Source organism: Adiantum capillus-veneris, chromosome 3 (genome assembly GCF_014529385.1).
Source record: "Adiantum capillus-veneris isolate H3 chromosome 3, ASM1452938v2, whole genome shotgun sequence".
In the NCBI taxonomy this organism is placed as follows: domain Eukaryota; kingdom Viridiplantae; phylum Streptophyta; class Polypodiopsida; order Polypodiales; family Pteridaceae; genus Adiantum; species Adiantum capillus-veneris.
In genome coordinates, this window is record NC_140933.1 from 3,102,992 (window position 1) to 3,125,637 (window position 22,646).

General features: G+C 44.3%; 1 protein-coding gene across 4 annotated transcripts in view; it reads left to right on the plus strand.

Annotated features, from left to right (window-relative positions):
• Positions 1 to 21,647, plus strand: part of LOC147460430 (major pollen allergen Ole e 10-like) — a 68,564-nt gene extending 46,917 nt beyond the window's left edge. For 2 of the 4 annotated variants that reach the window (XM_086507600.1, XM_086507615.1), the window contains exons 3-5: positions 20,738 to 20,765; positions 20,930 to 20,968; positions 21,229 to 21,647. In XM_086507600.1, coding sequence (XP_086363726.1) covers positions 20,738 to 20,765; positions 20,930 to 20,968; positions 21,229 to 21,346 — 185 coding nt within the window. In that variant the 3' untranslated portion in view covers positions 21,347 to 21,647. Of the gene's footprint in view, positions 1 to 20,737; positions 20,766 to 20,929; positions 21,094 to 21,228 lie in introns of all 4 variants that reach the window. The other 2 variants (XR_015187365.1, XM_086507607.1) reach the window with 2 other exon arrangements.
• The last annotated feature ends 999 nt before the right edge of the window (positions 21,648 to 22,646 follow it).

Here is a 22,646-nt window from a genome sequence, read left to right on the forward strand (position 1 = left end):
GGCACATCACCCTCATAGGGTCTGAGAAGACTCACATGAAACGCATTGTGAATCTTCCAACTGTCAGGCAATTTCAGCCTATATGCAACATCACTGATTATGTCGCATACTTGAAAAGGCCCATAGTAACGCATGCTGAGCTTTGGAAAGAGTCTTTCCTTGCCCTTCATCTTCTTTAACCTTGCCTTTTCAAAGCGTAAAAGCACCCAATCACCAAGTGAATATACCACTTCACGACGGTGACGATCAGCTGCTTTCTTTTGTTTTGCCTGAGTCTTTTCTAAGGCCACTTTGACCTTCTTGTACATTTCATCCATGTCCTGAACATACTTATCTGCTTCAAATATCTTGTCCTTTGTATGCAGTATGGGAGGAACTTTCTTGCCACCTTCAACTATCTCAAAGGGTGCCTTGCCAGTTGATGAATGCACTGTATTATTGTATGCATACTCCACCAATGGCAAATACTGCTCCCACTTTCCTTTATGCTCTGACACATAGCACTTCAGCAGATCTAGGACAGTAGAATTTGCCTCTTCTGACTGCCCATCTGTTTGAGGATGAAATGACGAAGAGAATTTGAGCGTAGTGCCCATATTCTCAAACAAGCCTCTCTAGAACAAACTTGTCATGCGTGGATCACGGTCACTAACAATCGACTGTGGCATGCCATGATACTTGAAAATATTGCTCATAAACAAGCGTGCCATCTGATATGGCTTTATCTTCTTCCTGACAGGAATAAAATGAGCCTGTTTGCTGAATCTGCAAATAATGGTCCAAATACCATCGTTTCCTGTCTGCGTTCTCGGAAGATCAAAGATAAAATCCATAGCAATACTTTCCCATGGTTTATCTGGAATAGGTAGTGGTTGCAATAACCCTAGTGCCTTTTGCCTGTCAAACTTGACCTTTTGGCATATTTGGCATTCTCGCACAAAGGCATCCACATCCCTTCTCAATGTAGGCCAATAGAAGAATGTCTCAACCGCTTTAACTGTAGAATCGATACCACGATGCCCTGCATATGGTGGGACATGACTCTCTTCCATAACTTTGCGTCGCAATGGCTTTGTGACACAATCTGCCATGCATCATCATGAACCCGTCTTTAAGAAGATAGTGTTCATGACGTTGTCCATCCATTAGTTGCTCGAAGACCCTTGCAAAATCTTCATCATTTGCATACTGTTCTCTCATATCATCAAGTTCATGATGATAAGGAATCGACACAACTGAAATTTGTGGCTTCCTTGACAAGGCATCAGCCACAACGTTCTTCTTGCCTTCCACATGCACAATCTGAAAATGGAACATGGACAAGATATTTGCCCATCGCATATGCTTCTCAGATAACTTTGTTTGTGTCAAGAAGTATCGCAAGGTCTGATGATCCGTTTGGACAACGAAATCTGCACCTAGCAGGTAGTCTTCCAACTTAAGAGCGCATGAATCACAGCCTGCATGGTCATCTCTGGCCCTTGCAAAATTCTGCTCTCATAGGCTACTACCCTGCCATCTTGCATTAGCACTGCACCAATGCTACTACCGCAGGCATCACACTGGACCACAAATGACTTCCTAAGATCTGGCAACACAATGACTGGATCTGAAGTCATCTTTTCCTTTAAGAGATTAAAAGCTGAAATCTCTTTCTGTGTCCATCTGAAGGTGACTGCCTTCTTTTGAAGAGCATGTAAAGGTGAAGCAATCTCAGCCAAATTTCGGATAAACCTTCTGTAATAGGAGCATAGTCCCAAAAAGCTTCGGACATCATGCACCGTCTTCAAATTTGGCCATGACTTGATCGCTTCAACTTTTGCAGGATCCATTCTGACACCATCCTTTGAGACAATGTGTCCCAGAAAGTGAATCTCTTCCAGAAAAAACTCACTTTTCTTTGCATTGATGAGCAACCTATGACTGCGTAGCTCTTTGAACACAATGGCCAAGTGATGCCTATGCTCCTCTTCATTCTTTGAGTAGACTATCATGTCATCAAAGAATGTACCAACAAACTGCTGGTGTGGACGGAAAATTCTGTCCATCATCCTATTGAACGTAGCAGGAGCATTTGTGAGACCAAAGGGCATCACTAAAAATTCGTAAAGGCCAAACGTTGTTCTAAAAGCAGTTTTGTGCACATCCTCTGATCTAATGCGGATCTAATGGTACCCACTCTTTAGATCTATCCTGCTAAACATAGCTGCTCCTTCTAATTTGTCCATAATATCATCAATTCTAGGTATAGGGAACCTATTCTTGATGGTATTCTTGTTTAGTGCACGGTAGTCGATGCACATACGCCATGAGCCATCCTTTTTCTGCACCAACAACACTGGAGAACAGAATGGAGATGAACTGGGCTGAATCAGCCTCTTTTCTAACAGCTCCTGTACTTGGCCCATTATCTCTTTCTGTTGAGCCGCACTAACCCTGTACGGAGGCTTATTTGGTGGGCTACAGCTTGGCACCAAATCTATCGCATGGTCCTCGGGTCTCTCTGGCGGTATTTGAGATGGTAATGAATCGGAAAAGCAATCACTATACTGTTGTAAAAACATTGACCTTTCTTTATCTAGCACAGATAAATTTGATTCATCACAATCTGACACTTCACGTGCAAAAACCAAGTACGCAGAAAGATGCTTTTTCATTACAGAAGTAATAGCAGAAGCTGATACAGTAGGAATAGACTCCCCTTTAAGCTTTACATCCAGAATATGAGTCTTTCCCCTGCTCTGTACAGTGATCTTTTTGTTGTAGGCATCCAGGATTCCCTGTAAACGAAACAACCAAGGAATACCTAACAACACATCACATCCGTCCAGTGGCATGATGTAAAATTCTTCAGCATCTACATAAGACTGGTTATGTAGACGCAACTTTCCAATGATGGGCGTCACAGCCTCTGTATGGCCAGGACATGCCAAACCTGCCTCTGCTGTATATCCCATCTCTTCAGGTCTGATTCCCAATTTTGAAGCCAATTCTGGGGAAATAAAGTTGGCTTTGGCACCTGGATCAAAGAAGATAAGCACTGTTTGATCCCTGACCTTTCCCCATGCTCTACAAAGCTCACTTGCATCTGAATTTGGCTTATCGCCTACCATATCTGGCACTAGACCAGCCATGGGCTTCTTTCCTTTCCTGTCCTCCTTGTCTTCAGAATCAGCTCGCCTTTTCTTTGTAGGACAGTTGTAAGCAATGTGGCCAGGCTGCTCACATATAAAGCATTTGTTCTCTGTCCTCAGGACCTTCTTTTGCTCTTCTGACTTGCGAGGAAAAGTCTTTTCCATTTCTTTGCTGGTCCTTTTTCTGATTCAGCCGTAGCTTTGTCTTTCCCTGCGTTGGCTGACTCCTGAGTCCCTTTAGGAGCCTCATTGGGAACGTGCTTTTTGGCTGAATTTTTCTTGCCTGATCCTGCCTTGACGCCAGTGTTAAATTCACAATCTTCTCCCTTGAGCAAACCATTGCAAGTGTTTGCTACCTCGATGAGCTGCGTCAAAGTAGTGACTTTTGTCTTCGTGCAGTATTTTCTCAATCCTTTGGGTAGGCCACAACAGTATTTTTCAATTTGTTCTGTCAATGGCACAAACCTATAGGAAGTTACTGGAAGTAGAGCTTTCCAAAACTTCCGATTGTAATCATCCAGATTTCTGCAAGTGGCAACATTTAGCTGGTGCCATTCTGTCATGACATCTGCTTCAAAGTCATCAGATAACCATGCTGCTGCAAAAATCTGCTTGAAGTAAATCCATGTGGACGGAGCTTGCCCTTGAAGCAATAAAGTTGTCCACCATTGTCCCGCATTCCCTGTCAAGAAAGTGGCTGCCTTGCGGATCTTTGAAGCCTCTGTAAAGTTTCCCCCTGCATAGGCCTTGTCAAACTGCTGGAGGAATGAGAGAGCCTTCTTCCTGTCATCAAACCCTGTAAAGGTCTTGAATGACACACCTTTGCCACCTTCTTTGTACGGAGTTGGCCTCTCCATCGGCGTTAAATTGTCATATGGAAGTGACTGAAACATGGGAACACTATTAGGGTTCATCTGTGTTCCTTGGCCGCTATTAACTTGACCTGGAAATGCCATATTTGGCTGCTGATTTGTAATTCCAGCCATACCAAAATTTGCCTGTGGCATCCCAAATTGGCCCCGAGTGCTCTGAAACCTTGGTTGCATACCCATGACACTGTACATGGGGTTAGGCATCATCGTTTGAGCACCCCCAAACACTGTTCCTGGCGTGTAAAACTGATTTCCAGGTGCATGACCAGCCATGCTCTGGAATACCGATCCACCTCCAAAATAGCCAGGGTGTACTGAAGGTGGTGGGAAGACCTGTTGCATAGCCTGTAGGTTGCTTTCCTGCCCATTAGAACCAGCTGTAGGCTGCTGAAAGGTGGCGGGCTGAACTGGTACAGCCTGAAAGACTGGCATCTCAGCCACCTGTTCTTGCACTTTAGGCATAGGTTGTGGAGACTGCATGTTCTCCGTCAAGTATACAGGTGTTACCATTGACTGTGCGGTATGAATCACCTGTGCTCGAGCCTTAACAAGCTTTTGAATATGATCCAGTGACCCAACTTGCTGAGACGGAACAGGATGTTGTAGAAAGGCTAAAAACCTCGGGTTCTGCATTACTTGTGTGAACATAGCCACAGCAGTAACCAACTGGGTCCTGAATATATCGTCATCAGTCTGTGGTGGTCTTGAGGACTCACCCACTTCATGTGTCTGTTGACCCTGTGAAGAGGAAACCTCTTCAGTCACATCATCTGGTCTGTCAGCCATAATTGCAATTCCCTGTGTCTGGTTTATGATCCCCTGTGTCTTCAAGTCCAAAACTGACCAAGGCTCACTTCTATGGGAAAAAGTGATTTAATCCCGTCGATGGAACCATGAAACCGGCCTGTTCAATCCAAAAAGGGCGGTAGACTTTACTTTAAACCTTGATTTAGCTTTCACCCATTATTAGTCGTCTATTTTACCTGTACTTTCAAGACACAACAAAGGGGAGAGGGATACAGGCTGCTAGATTGCACCTGTATGAGTAGACAGACACCCAGATCACCTGTACAGCGGTCCCCTTGCGTCCCCGAACCTCCTGGGGGTATTAGGGTCCGTTTAGGGCCAAAACCCTAAACCTGCAAAAATACACAGCAGGCTGTAATTTACTGTTTCGGGCTCCGTTTCGCGTGCCGGTCGCATCCGTAGCAAGTCCTCGAGCTCCCGCACTTGTAGGGCTACTTGCCCTTTGAATCGGACGAGATTTCTGGCGTGAAACCTCTCCGAATTCACCTGTACCTGCGGGGGGATTAGCCGCTAGCTAATCCAGTACCTGTGCAAGAGGCTCTTGCCTCGGCAATCGCGCATGAACCCACACAACTGTACATTGGTCAAATGAAGAGCCCACTAGAGGGGCATAACATACTGCCAAAGGGGAGAGAGAGGACAGTGCGTAGCGTGCAGGGCATCACTCCTGGCACCGCACTGTGCATAAGAGGGAAAGCAAGCACTCCATAGCTCTTAACCTGTGACAAAACTGAAAATGAGGCTCTCCCCCTCCTAAATTCAGCGCCACTTCTTGATTCATGAGGCAAGTGCACCAGAAGGTGCCACTTGGCACATTTATAAGCATTTTCCCGTTTCGGGGTTGCCGTCTAAAAATATCCCAACCGGTTGCCCAGTTGACTTCACGGCAGAGTAAGAAAATGTTCCCCTTGTCATTCCGGAGGTAATGACGTCAACACATTTTCAGGTCCCAAAATAGCAGTTCCCTAAATTTTAGGAGATGCTGCCAATGTATCTTTCTAGGTCATCCGACCCTCTTTGTACACTGCGGCCACATCCAGAACTGAAATGTAGCCTCTGTAGCAAAGGATTCCACTTTGGCTAGTCAATGACCCCACTTGGCTAACCATAGTCCTTGTCCAACCTTAGTGCTCTCTTGCCCTCAGGCCTGGACTCCCTCTGACAGTTCCACACTAGCTATGCAATGCAGGGCAGTTAGATTTCCCGAGGGGTGTTTCCAAAAAGTGAAAGTAAATAGATAATAAGAAAGAAATCAACAAAAAGGATAGATAGTAGTCACACGCTAGTGACAGTAGTCTTGGATTCTTTATGGCTTTATGCCTTGTAAGACTGAGCGATGAAGACGGGAGCACGCCCGATGCGTGATGTAGGAAAGATGGGAGTGGTTCGAGACACGAAGAGTCTTTCACAAAAGTCTGTGTGTGTTGCAAAAAGAATCGGATCCTTTGTAGAAGAAGAATCTTTTTGTCCTCTGATACTACTGTAACAAACTTGGACACCCCAAGTCAAGATTTTGCCGCGACACAGCAAAGATTCACTTTAAATTAACTCACAAACAAAAGTGTGTCTGTCAAGGGGTATGCCATGTCACCAGTTTGTGACACGTGGTCTCTTCAGTACCAAATCCATTACATTGGTCTCTTTTACAAGTCAAACGCGTGGTTCGAAGACATGATTGTGCTATTGCCTTAATCATGTTGCGAGATGTCGAACCTAGTGCAAAAGAGTCATGTGAAGAACAATCTAAGACGTGTGAAGAAAACTCTAAATCCTTGTCAACCCTTGCTTATTTGCAACAACCCTTCTTTCAACCACTTCTGGACTTATTTCCTGATGAGCTACCAACCACTTTGCCTACTCGTCGTTCTTCGGGTTATCCCATAGATTTGATCCGTGGCCAACCTCCACCAATTCGAGCCCCTTATCGAGTTTCATATTCAGATTCTCAAGAGATACATTGGCAGTTAGAAGATTTGCTGGATAAAGGTCACATTCGCCCAAGCAAAAGTTCTTTTGGAGCTCTTGTTCTATTGGTCAAGAAGAAGGATGGGTCTATGCGTCTTTGCATCGACTATCGTGCTTTGAATAAGTTGACAATAAAAAACAAGCTTCCCTTGCTCCGCATCGCCGAGTTATTGAATTAGTTGTTGGGTGCAAAGATCTACTCCAAGATCAATTTGGAGTCAGGATATCACCAAATTCGCATTCGCACTGGTGATGAGTACAAGACAGCTTTTCACACAAAGTATGGTCACTATGAATTCTTGGTCTTACCATTCCGGTTAACCAATGCCGCGGCCTCTTTCATGACATTGATGAACAAAATCTTCGGTCCTTACTTGGACAAGTTTGTGATCATATACTTGGATGCTATTCTTGTTTTTAGTCAAACGATGATCACAAAGAATATTTGCAGATTGTCTTCTAAATTTTGCGAACCAATTGCTATATATCAACAAGAAGAAAAGTGATTTTTTCAAGAATCAGGTGGAATACCTTGGTTATATTATATCTATTAATAGCGTTGCAGTAGATCCCAAGAAGATATAGGTCATTGTGGATTGGCCTCTCACTATCTTGGATGTGCGTTCTTTTTTGGGACTTGTCAATTTTTAGCACACCAAGCTGCACACAAGTTCTCAGATATGGAAGCTCCTTTGACTGAGCTGACCAAGAAAGGTAAGCTTCAATGGTCTGCTGAACCAGAACAGTCGTTCAAAGCTCTTAAGCATGCCTTAACGACAACCCCAGTTTTGGCTATTGAAAATCCCACTCAGCCTTTTCAGGTGATGACTAATGCTTCAGATCGTGCTTTTGGAGGTGTTCTTATGCAGATGAGCGTGTCGTTGCTTTTGACAGTCGCAATTTCTCAGCCATTCAAATGAGATACCCAGTTTATGGTAAAGAATTTTTGGCCATTGTTCATGCTTACCACACTTGGAAGCATATTATCTTCTTGGCGTAGATTTCGTTGTTCAGACAGATCATCAATCATTAACATACATTTTTATTCAACCAATGATGAATCCTCGTCAAGGACGATGAATTGAGTTCTTGGCAAATTTTCATATGATTATTCAATATGTGCCGGGCCTTGCAAATGCAGTTGTAGATGCCTAATCCGCATGCCTTGCGCTACCAACTTTGCCATTTCCAGTGTGCAAATGGAAATATCTGCTTGTTTCAAGCATGAATATTTCACAGATAGAGATTTTGGAGACGCATTTCAAGCTCTCAAATCCTCTACTCCTACTCCTACAGAGATGAATATGCTTGCAGCTTACACCATTGCTGATGACTTGCTCTATTATATTGATCGCATTTGTGTTCCTCACAATGCACCATTGCGGAAGATTTTGATCCAAGAGCGTCATGAAGTCCCTTTTGCTGCTCACCCTGGCATCAACAAGACCGTTGTCAGCAACATATTTTTGGCCGCAGATACAACAAGATGTAATCAAGTTTGTTAAAGCTTGTTATTCCTGTCAAACAACGAAGGGTTCTCGACAACTTCCTCAAGGTTTACTTCAACCTTTACCTGCACCTCAAGAAAGATGGGAAAGTCTCAGCATGGATTTTATCACTACTTTGCCTCGTTCCCAAAAAGGCAATGCACAGATTCTTGTAGTGGTTGATCGGTTTTCGAAGATGGCACATTTTAATCCTTGCATGAAGGATGCTTGTGCCCGAGACATTGCGACATTGTTTGTGCAACACATTTCAGAATACAAGGGTTGCTAAAGTCTATTGTTTCAGATAGAGATTCAAAATTCACAGGACATTTTAAGACATCTCTCTTCAAAACTCTTGGTACAAATTTGTTATTCAGCTTAGCATACCATCCTCAAACTGATGGTCAGATAGAAAGAATGAATCAAATTTTGGAAGAAATGCTTGGACATTACATACAAATGTGATTGGGGTCATGGGAAGAATATTTGCCACTTGTAGAGTTCGCATACAAAAACTCTATCCATTCAGTGACTGGCACGACTCTATTCCAAGCAGCTTATGGGCATACTCCTCTTGACCTACAAACTTTGTTCTTCAACACAAAGTAGCTTTAGCAAATCAATTGGTTCAAGAAATGCAAGATGTACTTATTCAAGTACGTGACAAGTTGGTTCATGTCCAACAAAAATACCAAAAGCAAGCCAATAAGCATCGACGACATGTAGATTTCAAGAAGGAGATTTGGTCTTGTTATATGTACCCCCTCATCGCTACAAAAGTGTGAAATCGGTCTTTTCAAAGTTGCGCCCTCGCTTCTATGGACCTTTCAAGATAATCAAGAAGTATTCAGTTGTCAGTTACAAGTTGGAGCTTCCACTCTCATGGGGAAAACTTCATCGAAAATTCCATATCTGTTTTGGAACGAGTATCTCCTCGTTTTCCTCCACTTCGGGTTGCTCATCAGGCTCCCCATCATTGAGCACATCGCCTTTAAAAGGCTTCAGGAGACTCACATGAAATGCATTGTGAATCCTCCAAGTGTCGGGCAGCTTCAGTCGGAAGGAGACATCATTTATCTTTTTGGAGATCTAGAAAGGTCCGTAGTATCTCATACTAAGCTTTGGAAAAGCCCTCTTCTTTCCCTTTTTCTTTCTCAGGCTTGCCTTCTCAAAACGTAAGAGCACCAAATCATTCTCCTTCAGTTTCAAATCGCGACGATGGCGATCTGTTGCCTTTTTCTGTCTTTTTTGAGATTTCTGCAAAGCCTCGCGCACCTTGGCAAAAGACGTGTCCAAGTCGCACGTGTACTCATCGCCTTCAAAAATCTTATCTTTCGTGCTTAGAAAGGGTGGAACCTTCGCAACACTTTCAATAATCTCAAATGGCACCTTCCCTGTCGAAGAGTGTACCCTGTTGTTGTAGTCAAATTCCACCAAAGGTGAGTACTTTTCCCATTGAGTCTTTTGATCCGAGATGTAAGACTTCAATAAATCTAGTACCACTGGATCAGCAATCTCAGATTGCCCGTCAGTCTGCGGGTGGAAAGATGACGAGAACTGCAACTGCGTGCCAATGTTCTCCCAAATAGCCTTTCCAAAACAAACTCGTGAATCTAGGGTCCCTGTCGGAGACAATCGTCTCGGGCATGCCTTGTAATTTGAAGATTTGGGCCACAAACAGTCTCGCTAAGTGATCCAGTGTAAGGTGCAGCGGAAGTGAATGTTGAACTTTGCTCAAGATGAGTGCTCCGAACTGTGCTCAAGGGTTCCTTTTACTTACGGAAGGGAGAGCCTTCCATTTTTTTAGTGAGAGAGTTCAATGGACACAAACAAAGTGGTGAACAGTGTGAATGAAGTTGCTGAGACTGAGAGATAGAGAGAGAATAGAATACGACACCAGAGATGTTGTCAAACCCTCCTCCAAGGGCCCCACTCTATGGCGAGAGCGGTCTACTTATGATTGCACAAATCTCTACAATGCTTGGACTTGCCGACGATGTTGACGACGATGAGGACAACGACGAGACGGGCTGAAATCTGAGAATGCTAAGGGTTGAAATCTGCAAATCTTTATTTGTTGAATTCTGACTGTATGTCGGTGACGAGGTCGATGACAACGGTACGACGACGATGCGCTGAAAATGCAGATGCTGAAATCTGCGTTTTCCGGGCTGAATCTGCAAACTACGCGGATCTGGCCGTGTGGCGAGGATCTGCTACGGGAAGGTGAGATCTGCGAGGGTTGGGACTTGTTTTGCTGTGTCTAAAGGTTGAAAACTAAGAACGCTAGTCCTAGGGCTGATTCCGTCGCAAAGATATGCAAAACCGCCGAGGTTGATCTGCAAACCAAAAACGCTAGGGCTGAATTCTGCTATGCTGCAGCTGCGTTGTCCCCCAAATGCAAAACGCTAGGCTTCTTGATTTGTCTTGTTGCTGTTGGGGCTGATCTGCCGTGCACAAAACGCCAGGTTGCCTATGGATGAAAACGCTAGGTCCTCGTAGATGTAAAAACGCTAGCTCGGTTGATGTGGGGGGGGTCTTGCTGAGAAGTTGCCTGTTGAGCAAGGTGCTCCTGCTGCCTCTTCTGCCAGAAAGTACTAGCGCTAGGTTTTTATAGATACAAACTTAGCAAAATTGCCCTACCTAGTTTCCAACAAAAGTCACTTAAAAAATAAATAGTAAAAAATGTCAAAAAGAGGGAAAATAGGTCTATGGACTGTAAAAATGCTCCTGATGGGTTCTGATGGTCATGTTGTGTTCAACCAGAGGATATGCATCTAATCTAAGTGTTTGGACATGCACGGTCTGTGAACAGACTCACAAAAGTGCCAGATCACTTCCTATTCTAGACTGACTTGACTGAACTGAACCCTGGTCATGTTGTAGCTTGTCCACGGACACATAGGGCTGAATGTGTCACGTGTCATCCCCTCCTTTTCAAAGCGAGGTACTGGTACTGAACTGTATAGCATCGAGGGAGATCGTCAACAACATCCAGAAACCTCGAAAGGACTCTTCCCCGGGCCTCTCTGAGGTGTGGGTCGTGCGTTACTTGAACTTCAAAAAGGTCTGCAACGGTTGCTTCTTTGGGCCACGCCGAAAGCGACACAAAATCATCTGTAGCTCCTTCGATGCTTCAACTTTGTCTATGGACGTAGGTCCACCTTCTTCAAGAATCGCCATGGCTGAAAATTCCTGAAACCACTTCCAACACAAAAACATGAAGATACCTATTCCATGTAAAGTGACTGGGAAAAACCTTGTCTTCCTCAAAGACTGTGCATGCAATGTAGATGAACAAATAGACGGAGTGTCAAACCGTTCACCACACACACGCAAACAATGAGATCGAATCTTGTCATGCTGATCTAAATCAATCAACTGTGGCAATTTACAACGGAAATGTCCATGCTTGGTGCTCATACTTTCTTGTGCTCTTTCTACAACTGTGTCGTGCCAAGGAAGAGACATGGAACGTGACTTCCTTGAATGCATACTTTTTAGCTTTTCATGAACAATCCACATACATCCGTGCTCATTCATGAGTGAAAGGTGCTCAACATACAATATGTCATGCCTAGGAAAAGGGATCACATAAAGACGCTGACTAAAATACAGGAAACGATCACGAATGATACACTCGAACAATGCGTGCTGACTAATCATTCGAACACATAGTACTTCCTGTGAGGGTTCTTTGGATCTAGGCTTGATAATACTTCCTGTGGGGGTTCTTTGGATCTAGGCTCGAGAGCCAAGATCGGTTCGTCGTGTTTGATCAAATCTGGTTGGGGGGAAGGGGGGGGGGGGGGTTTGCTGTGGACCTCGACGCAAGATCGGTTCTTCGTGATTGATCGAATCTGCAATGAGGTTAGCTTCACTAGGAACAGTATCAACTAACCCATCATTCTTGTGAACAATCACATTGTGGTCTTACAAATCATCATGCTCGTGAGAAATCACATCTTGATCATGCAAATCATCATGCTTGTCATTGTCATCCAATTCATCATGCTTGTCATTGTCATGCAATTCTTCATGCTTATCATCATGCAAATCCTGTGTGTCATGCTTTGGAGAAGAAGGGACCGAGAGAGTCTCCTTTTCCCGAATCTCTTGCATCTGTGTCTGCACTTGAGAAAAGAATCGGAACAAGGCGGCTTTCCTTTCGTTGTGCTCATGCTCTATGGCTGATATTCTTTCTTCATGTTCACACTGTATTTCTGCTTTTCTTGCTCTGGCCTCCAAGCGTGCTTGCTCGCGCTTACGCTCAAAAGTCGGCCATTCTTTCTGCTTTTCTTGCTTCGCGTTCTAACTTCCTGTCCATCATCATCTTGTCAAAAGCCTCCATAGGAGTTAGTGCAATCCTTTGCGTGGAGGGAGAGGGTCCGAAAAACCTCTTGGTGGGGAAAATTCTTCTTCGCCTCTCTCATGCTCATCATTTCCAAGCGAAGTATCCATTCCGCTTCGAGTGATGGCCGTCCGCTGAAGTCTTGGGTTCTTGTGGTCTTGGGTTCTTAAGTCCACGAGGAACTTGGGTTCTTGTGGGTCTTTGTTCTTGGGGTTCTTGAGTTCTTGAGGTTCTTGCGGATCTTGATGTTCTTGAGGTTCTTGGGTTCTTGTTTCGCTTGCAATCTGTGTTAGAGAAGGATCTTCTTTTCACCCGAGTTCTGCTCTTTTCCGCGGGCACACCCCTTGGCGGCCTTGCGCTCACACCAAGGTTGCTTTTTTTCACCTCACGTCGATTGGCCGGCCGCTAAGTGCACGGTCCGCTCTCAATGAGTGAAAAGAGGCACAAGGGGAGGCCCTTCTTTCTTGGGTTTCTTGTCACTCTTCAAAAACACGATTAGGAATCGACACGCCCAAGTGAACTTGGGTCCGTGCGACCTCAACAAGCAAAAAAAATTCTGTGGTTCTTGTGGTTCTTTCCTTGAGTGATACAGAATACTGCCAAAGCTCTGATACCAATGTTAGGTGCAGCGGAAGTGAATGTTAAACTTTGCTCAAGATGAGTGCTCCGAACTGTGCTCAAGGGTTCCTTTTACTTACGGAAGGGAGAGCCTTCCATTCCTTTAGTGAGAGAGTGCAATGGACACAAACGAAGTGGTGAACACTGTGAATGAAGGTGCTGAGTCTGAGAGATAGAGAGAGAAGAGAATACAACACCAGAGATGTTGCCAATTCTTCCTCCAAGGGCCCCACTCTCTATGGCGAGAGCGGTCTTCTTATGATTGCACAAATCTCTACAATGCTTGGACTTGCCGACGATGTTGACGACGATGAGTACGACGACGAGACAGGCTAAAATCTGAGAATGCTAAGGGGCTGAAATCTGCAAATCTTTATCTACTGAATTCTGACTCTATGTCGGTGACGAGGTCGATGACGACGGTACGACGACGATGCGCTGAAAATGCAGATGCTGAAATCTGCATTTTCCGGGCTGAATCTGCAAACTACACGGGATCTGACCGTGCAACGAGGATCTGTTGTGGGAAGGTAAGATCTGCGAGGTTTGGGACTTGTTTTGTTGTGTCTAAAGGTGGTCCTAGGGCTGATTTAGTTGCGAAGATGTGCAAAAACGTTGAGGTTGATCTGCAAACCAAAAACGCTAGGGATGAATTTTGCTCTGCTGCTGCGGGTTGTCCTGCAAATGCAAAACGCTAGGCTTCTTGATTTGTCTTGTTGTTGCTGGGGTTGATCTGCCGTGCACAAAACACCAGGTTGCCTGTGGATGAAAACACTAGGTCCTTGTAGATACAAAAACGCTAGCTCTGTTGATGTGGGGGGGTCTTGCTGAGAAGTTGCCTGTTGAGCAAGGTGCTCCTGTTGCCTCTTCTGCCAGAAAGTACTAGCGCTAGGTTTTTATATATACAAACTTAGCAGAATTGCCCTTCCTAGTTTTCAACAAAAGTCACTTAAAATAATAAGTAAAAAATGTCAAAAAGAGGAAAAATAGGTCTATGCACTGTAAAAATGCTCGTGATGGGTTTTGAGGGAAATTTGATGGTCATGCTGTGTGCAACCAGAGGATATGCATCTAATCTAAGTGTGTGGACATGCACGGTCTGTGAACAGACTCACAAAAGTGCTAGATCACTTCCTACTCTAGACTGACTTGACTGAACTGAACCCTGGTCATGCTCTAGCTTGTCCACGGACACATAGGGTTGGATGTGTCACGTGACATCTGGTTGACTGTTTTCTTCACTGGAATGAAATGGCCTACTCTGTGTTCCCGGAGATCAAAAATAAAATCCATTGCAATATCTTCCCAGGGACCCGTGGGTATGGGCAAAGGCTGTAACAATTCCTGTGCTTTATGCCTATCAAACTTGACCTTCTAGGATACCAAGCAATTGCGCACAAACTCGTCTACATCCTTTTTGAGTCTCGGCCAAAAGAAGTATCTCTCTACCTCTTTCAAGGTGGTAGCCCGTGGTGACCTGTAAAAGGTGGACAGTGGCATTCGGTCATAACCTTTTCCCTCAATGGCTGTGTAACGCACAACATGGTTTTCCTCATCAAGTAGCCTATCTCAAATGGAATATCCCGCTATTGTCTCCCCATCCCGTATCTGTGTGAAAATGTCTGCAAAATCTGTATCTATGGCATATTGATCGACCATATCCTCGAAGCTCCTATGATGTATTGCGGAAATAGCTAGAAGCAACGGTTTTCGAGACAAAGCATCTGCCACCAAATTCTTCTGTCCGTGCACATGGACAATCTGGAAGTGAAACTGTGACAAGATGTTCGCCCACCGCATTTGCTTTTCTGATAGCTGCTTCTGTGACAAGAAGTAGCGTAAACTGTGATGATCTGTGAAGACAGAAAAATCTGCTCTGAGTAGGTAATGTCGCCACTGAGTAAGAGCATGGATAACCGCCGAAAGCTCTTTCTCATAAATCTATGTTGTCCATTCCGGCCTTGAGAACAATTGGCTCTCGTAGGCAATGACATGCATGGCCTTCTTGCATTAAGACCGCACCCAGACTACGACCACAAGCATCACAATATACTTCAAATGACTTCTGCAAGTCCGGCAAAGTGAAAACTGCTCTCGTAGTCAATGTCTCTTTCAATGTCTGAAAGGTAGTCACCTCTGTGGGTCCCCACGAGAAAGGGACTCCTTTTTGTGTCAAGATATGCAAAGGGGGAGCAACCTCTGCAAACTTTTTAATAAACCACCTAGAGTATGAACACAATCCCAAGAAGCTTCCAACTTCATGGACATTCCTCAAATCAAGCCAATCACGGATAGTCTCTATCTTGGCCGGGTCCATTTGCACTCCCATTGCTGAGATAGTGTGTCCCAAAAAGTGCATCTCTGGTAGGAAAAATTCACTTTTCTTTGCATTAATCACCAACTTGTGATCTCGTAATGCCTGAAAGAGCTGAAGCAGATTTTCTCTATGTTTTGCCTCATCCTTAGAGAAAACAATGATGTCGTCAAAGAAAGTGCCAACAAATAGTCAGTACTCTCGAAAAATCTTGTTTATCATCTGGTTAAGTGTCGTAGGAGCATTGGTTAGGCCAAAAGGCATCACCAAAAACTTAAATAACCAAAAGTCGTCCGAAAGGCTGTCTTGTAGACATCTCCCGGCGCGATTCGGATCTGATGAAATCCACTTTTCAAGTCGGTCGTGCTAAAGCACGAGGATCCCTGAAGTCGGTCAAGTATATCATTGATTCTAGGAATCGGAAGTTTGTTCTTGATGGTGATTTTGTTGAGAGCTCTATAATCGATGCACATTCTCCAAGATCTGTCTTTCTTCAAAACCAACAACCCTGGAGAGCAGTATGGTAAAGTACTAGGTTGGACAGGACCCTTTTCCAAGAGGTCTTTCACGTATGTCGCGTTCATACTCTCGAGTCAACCAAGAAAAGCCTTTTGAATTTCAGCCATTTAATAGGCGCTGTCTTGTTTAATAGAAGCGTGGACCACCAAGTTCGAGCATTTCCCTTAAAGTAAGAGGCAACCCTTCAAATCTTGGAGTGCTCTGAGTAACGCCCTCCTGAGAAAGCTATGTCAAACTGGTGTATGAAAGACAAAGCCTTCGAAGGATCTCTATAGCTAGAATGTGTTAAATTTAATTGACTGTCCACCTTCCTTAAACTCTCGGACTTTCTTGCTGTTATCTTCCAGAAAGTCATACTAGTTGGCTTTATAAAAATTCTTCTTCTTTGCATAAAAGCTGCTGTCGTCAGAGTCCAAACTATCTGAAGACGAGTCCTTTGTAGAACTATCAACCACGGGGCGAGATTTATGCTTCTTTGCCTTTTTCTTGCCCTTTCCAAGGCTTTGCTTTTTGCTTCGCTTTTTGCCTTTTCTGTCTTCTTCGCTCGAGTCAGAGGAGCTAGAAGAAGAAGAAGAAGAAGAATTGGTACTCCTTCTAATTGAACACGCTTCTTTTGCTTTCTCACCGATGCAAATGTAGACTGACGACCCAAATAACCCGGGAAGTCGGCGCCTTTCTTTTGCTTTTTGTCGTGCTTTTCTGCTTTGTTCTGCGCGTCAAAAAGCTGAGCAATTCGTGCATCAACCACCTCTTCTAATTCTTGATCTGTATACATCCTTGGAGTAGGTTTCTTCAATGTTGGTTTGAGGGGTGGTTCTGAGGTCTACCGCCACTATGCATGCACTCGTCGAAGGAGGTTTGGCTCATAAATTTTGCAAATTCCGGATCCTTCACAAAATTTAGCATCATCTTTGTTGCATCGCCGATCAATCGTCGACGCTCTATCTCTTCGATCTCCGCTGAGTAGGGCGAGGCGGGCCGTACTCGCGTGAATCTTTGTTGTGATCCCTTCCCGCATCTCCGGATGCAGAGGAAGTCGACTGATCTCCGTCTGAAGCCATAAGTGCCGCGTAAATTGGATTTCCCGTAGAAGAGAAATCGGCCGTGCTTTGATACCACTGTAACAAGCTTGGACACTCCATGTTGAGATTTTACCGCGACAACACAAGAATACACTTCAAAAGAGTTCCAGTTTACAAATGATTCGAAACTGGCCCGGGCAGAGTTCCATGCCTAGAGATATTGGCCCCAAAGACTGGAGCCCCTTTCGGTATTTCTTTTTGTATTAATTTGTTTCAAAAATACAAGCGAGTGGGACTCACTCTCAGACTCTGCGTCCAGATGCTCCGAGAAGTGGGAAGCTTGCCCACTTATTTAAAGGTTTATAAGGGATGCTAAAAGCAGAGCCCAAAAGCTTTAAAAATCAAAAGCTGTAAATTTTTAAAAGCTAGCCTCTCACGAGGCTTAGTAAGTTAAAGCAAAGGCTCTCTCTCTACTGCCTTGCGCAAAATAAAGCAGGCCTTTTTGCGTAGATTTCAGCCTTCCATTTTGCGTAGCCAAAAGCTGTCCTAAGTCTGCTGTTCGTACGCCGTGCCACGTGGCTGCCTGCCCGCGAATGGTGCCGCGTTTTCTGGGGGTTGCCGTACAGCACGTGCCACGTCAGCATTTGCTGTTTTGGGACTGCTGCCAGCGGAGGTCATTTCTGGGCTGTCCATGCGGGGAGGGTGTGTACCGGGCAGCCACGTCACCAATTTGTGACAGTTTCCTTCGTGCATAATTTGTGGGACCTTCCTAAAGACAGATATGTTGGGCTAGCACTTGAGTCATCCCGACAGCTAGCGCTACAAGGGGACATAGCATGTTGTTATGGGCAGATGACATGATGGTTTCAGTCACATGGCTTCAGCATGGATAGATTGCCTCCATTTCAGTACTCCTTGGATGCACTCTCCCTTTCTCTCACACGGACAGAGACCACTAGACTTATACGTTACCAGAAGCACATGGATAGAGCCGGTACAAGAGTTGGACACGAAGATGGATTTCTATAGAGAGCATCTCCTCCAATTAACAAAGGATGGATTTGTGATCAGACCGGCCTATATGGAACTCTTTTATCCTATGGGATACGATGTGCTATTGGTCAGATGCACACATCATCACATCAGCTAGAGATTGAGACTGGCAGATTTAGGAGAGTACCAACAGAGGCCAGGATATACCAGTTATGTCATATAGAGCCAGAGACAAAGTTACAGCACGTTTGTCATTGTCCGGTATACTATGAGACGTGAGGCTGCTTTCACTGTCTATTGAGAGAGGGCTTTGGACCATTGGCTAGAGTCATGAGATATCAGGATAAGAGATGCCTTGGGTTGTTTTCGCTAGGGCTGCGTAGACACAGGGAGAGTCTCTTGAGGAGATTAGGCAATGGGAGACATTCATAGAGGGAGAGCACTCACTTCTTTAGAGCAAGGACTCGGTAGTCAGATCAAGCTTCACAACAGACTTCTGAGCCGACTTCTACCAGAGGTATATTAGTGGACAAAGCCACTGAGCTCGGGAGAGCTAGACACCCACATCTACGGGGGCAACCACGACATCGACGGAGGCTCCACCAAAGAACTAGGACTATTCTAGCACAACATGGGAGACACCCAACACACGACTATTTATAGAGGCGGACATTGACGAAGCTCTTTAGCGCCAGATGCAATACTTTCTTGGACAACGCCATCCTCGGGCATGGATGATGATGATGATGATTTTCAGCCTGATGATTTTAGTCTTTTAGTTTTAGTCTTTCACTTTACTTTATTTTATCGGCACTGCCGTTAAGGCAGGGTCTAAGGGGAGGAAATTTGTCCCCATGGCCATATGGGCTTTGGCCAATGAAAAACTGGCGTGTGATGGTGTTTTTTTTGTGTGGCTTGCATGCAAGGAATTAACTAATTCTGGGGTCAACGAGGTAGAATTTGGGCGTGTGAAGTATAATCGACCAACAGCGGTGACTTCTCGCGTTCTGCAGCTCTTCTCCTCCGTCACCAAGCTCCTCAGTCTTGTGCAGGATTTATTTTTTTATTGTGCCACTATGGGCAGTGCCCTCGTCTACTTTAGACGACCTTGTTTTTGTACCCAGACATTGGATTAGATCCACAAGGATTGTATCAGTTTGGTCTCATAGGTCATTTTGGCCTTTTGAAGAAGTTTAATATACAATTCATTTCTGTCAGGTACAGCGGAAGAGAATAAGGATTTTGCTTGAATCTAGTAATCCGCACACAAACACAAGGGACACTCTACTTTACTTGAAAGAACTGAAGTGAATTGAAAGAAAGAGAGACGAGAGAGAGAAAAGAGACGACACAGGGATGTCGGGTCCCAATCCTCAAAGGCCCCCTTGCTCTGTAGCCAAAGCAAGTACTTTCTTTATTCTTGCACAAATGCTACTACATTGATTGGATGTTGAGATGCTGATGCTAAGGGGTATTGATGTTGTGGTACTTGATGATGATGATGTCGACGACGACGACGACAACGATGGAGATTGCGACAATGACGACGATGATGTCGTCAAGTCCGGGATCTGCGATGATGGCGACGAAGGTGTCGTTGTAAAGATAGGGATCTGCGATGACGATGACGATGACGATGAGGAAGGTGTCGTCGTCAAGATAGGGACTGCGACGACGACGACGATGTCGACGACTACGGCGTCAATGTTGAAAGCTGAAGACGCTAGATGTTCTACTATGGATCTGCTACTGTTGCGGCACTGTGGCTTGGATCTGCAACCGCCGAGTCACACTAATGCTGAAATGCAAAAACGATGGCTGATCTGGCTGAATTTTGAAAACACTAGGCTGATCTAGGACTAGATGGGGAATGTGGCGAGGATCTGCAACCGGGTGGGAGCAGGTTCCCGCGAGGCTAAGGCTGAAAACTTAAAACGCTGGGCTGTCTACTGAAAATTGAAAACGCCAGGCTGATCTGGGTCTTCTTCTTCTTGAGAAAAACGCTAGGGCTCCTGCTGAGGTGTTGCTTGACTGCTGGGTGCCTGCCTCCTTGTGTCCCTGCTTTCTTTTGCTTCTACTGAGTGGCCAATGGGTTTCCTTTCTAGATCTTTAGCAAAGTGCCAGGCTCAGTCCTAGGCTAGGCTATGATTGACGCTAGACCATGGCAGAAGCATGTCCACGTAGCTCAAGTGAAGTGTGCACATGACAATTTCATCTCTCTCTCTCTCTTTTGCGCCGCCTCCCCCCCCCCCCAAACAAAAAAATACCATGTATCGTATCTTGTATCCTAGCCTCCCATGGATCACCCCTCCCCCCTTACCACAGGACCACATTTGGTTACTTTTTACTTTTTGTCCTTTATTGGAGATGGAGGACACATACATTTATATTTGAGTTGTCTTCATGGACATAAAGGATCTCTCTTTCTCTCTCTCTCTCTCTCTGGTCCCCCCTCCCTTCCCCCGCTTTTGGTTTTGCATATTTTAGTGGTACTCTCCACCAGTTTTGATCCCTCATCATTATTAGCACTCAGGTTCTTGTTCCTTCTAGCTCCTCTCTGTATGGTTCTCAGCCTGATTTTTTGCATGACCTTCTTCAATTTTGTGGTTCAAGATTTTTTGATAGTATGACATTTATTTTGGTTTACTCTTGCAGGTTATTCTGGGTGCACGTATCCTTTCAGGTAATATCTATTGTACTATTACTTTCTTCCCCTTGGAAAAGTTTGTGGATTGCATCACTCGATAAATTGAGCTATTACTTTCTTCCCTTTGGAAAAGTTTGTGGATTGCATCACTCGATAAATTGAGGATGTGCAAAGGGTTTGATTGATACTCAACAATTCAGGGTTGGTGAGACTGGAGCAGAAAGCAATGGAACTAGAAGGTGCATCTGTGCTTACTCAGCTTTCATTGGAGCGGTTGTGCTGCTATTGATGCTAACCTCATGATGCTTACGGGTTTGAGGTTATTGGTTGATACATGGCGGCTTTCAAGGATGCGTCATTTAATGTGTGTGGATTACTGTCAGACGTGCTTGACATAACTGGTGAAAGGGGCATGGAAAAGCTTTGCTGGTGCTGGGTCTCCTGCAAAGTGAATATGACGCATTTATTGATTCTTTGGCAACTGGCTTTGTACATGTAGGTTCTGCTTTGTGAAGCGTTGGCAGAGGAACTTCGCTGGGCTAAGTGCAGCTTTAAGCATTCATCAGATTGATAAGGACATTGTAATTGCGACTTACATTGACCATGGGCTTCCTTAAACAGCTTTTTCAACACTAAGGAACAAAGTGCTTGTCATTTCATTCGAGTCGGAACAAAGCAGTAGCTTTCATATGCCAGGCCTACCCAGAAGTCAAGATGATACTTGATATGTATGTGTGGAGTATGTTAAGAAGTGTCTTTTAGAACATTGCATTTGAGAGGACAGCTCGAATGATGACCCCTTTTGGGTGGAAATATTCAAGACAAATTGCTCCCCGATGATTGTTTTGTATTTTTAAAATAAATGTAAAGCTGGTTTTGTAAAAAGCATTCTAAGAAATTATCAAGTTTGCAACGAAATCTTTTGTGGAATGTCACATTAGACACATGTTGACCATTTTTTGTCACTGAAGGCAAACATGATATGTTGCTGCCTTGATTGATAGTGGGTGGTTTGTGTTTTGAGTTGTCGTCAGTACAAGGGTTGATTGATTTGGTGTTGAAATGCAAGTGTCTGGAGACATTGGTTGCTTATGGTTGATTGGCTTCAGACCATCCACAGACAAAGTTCCTTGGTTCTTACTTCTTTGGGCTCAAGTCTTTATTCTATAAATTGACTTGCTGGACAAATAAACAGAACCTTTGGCTAGCTAAAGTGTACAATATGGAATTTGCAAACTTGCGTCCAAACCTTGTTAAGACTTGAATTTTTTACTTTGGCTTGTAAAATAGAAACAAGAGTGCACCCGTTCTCCAAGTATGTTCCTTATGGAGTGATATTAACCATATGAAATATGTTGCTGGAACTGTATCATTTGAGGCATGGGCATTCAATCACACCTCTTTTGAGATAGTGCTCGATGTGAAAATTGACCCTATAATCAGTAATTATATCAGCACACCATAGCTATTAGGAAATATTCATTCATGTGACACCCATTCGCTCAAGTTGTCACAAAAGCTTTAATCACCTTTGTGAGCTTCAAATCACAATTCCTTTGGGAGATGTTCTCCATCTTCAAATGATATTTCATTTTCAAGCTTCTCTTGATTGTGATATGAATGTGTTGACAATCATAGTCACATATGCATCAGGACTCACTAGCCCATTGGATTGAGGTGGACCGTGGCAAGGTGATGACTATCGATTTTGTGTTCCAAGCTTGTCCAAGACTGCTTCTTGAACTCACTTTTGAGCCCCTAGGTTGATCTCTTGATTATCCACTTGTTTGAGACTCCACCTTCACTCATCTTGAAAAGTAGTGTAGCCATCATCCAATCTCTATATTTGGTTAAGACCTAACAAAATCCACACGCACTTTTTAGATGCATGGCAAGCAACTACGGATTGGCCTATCA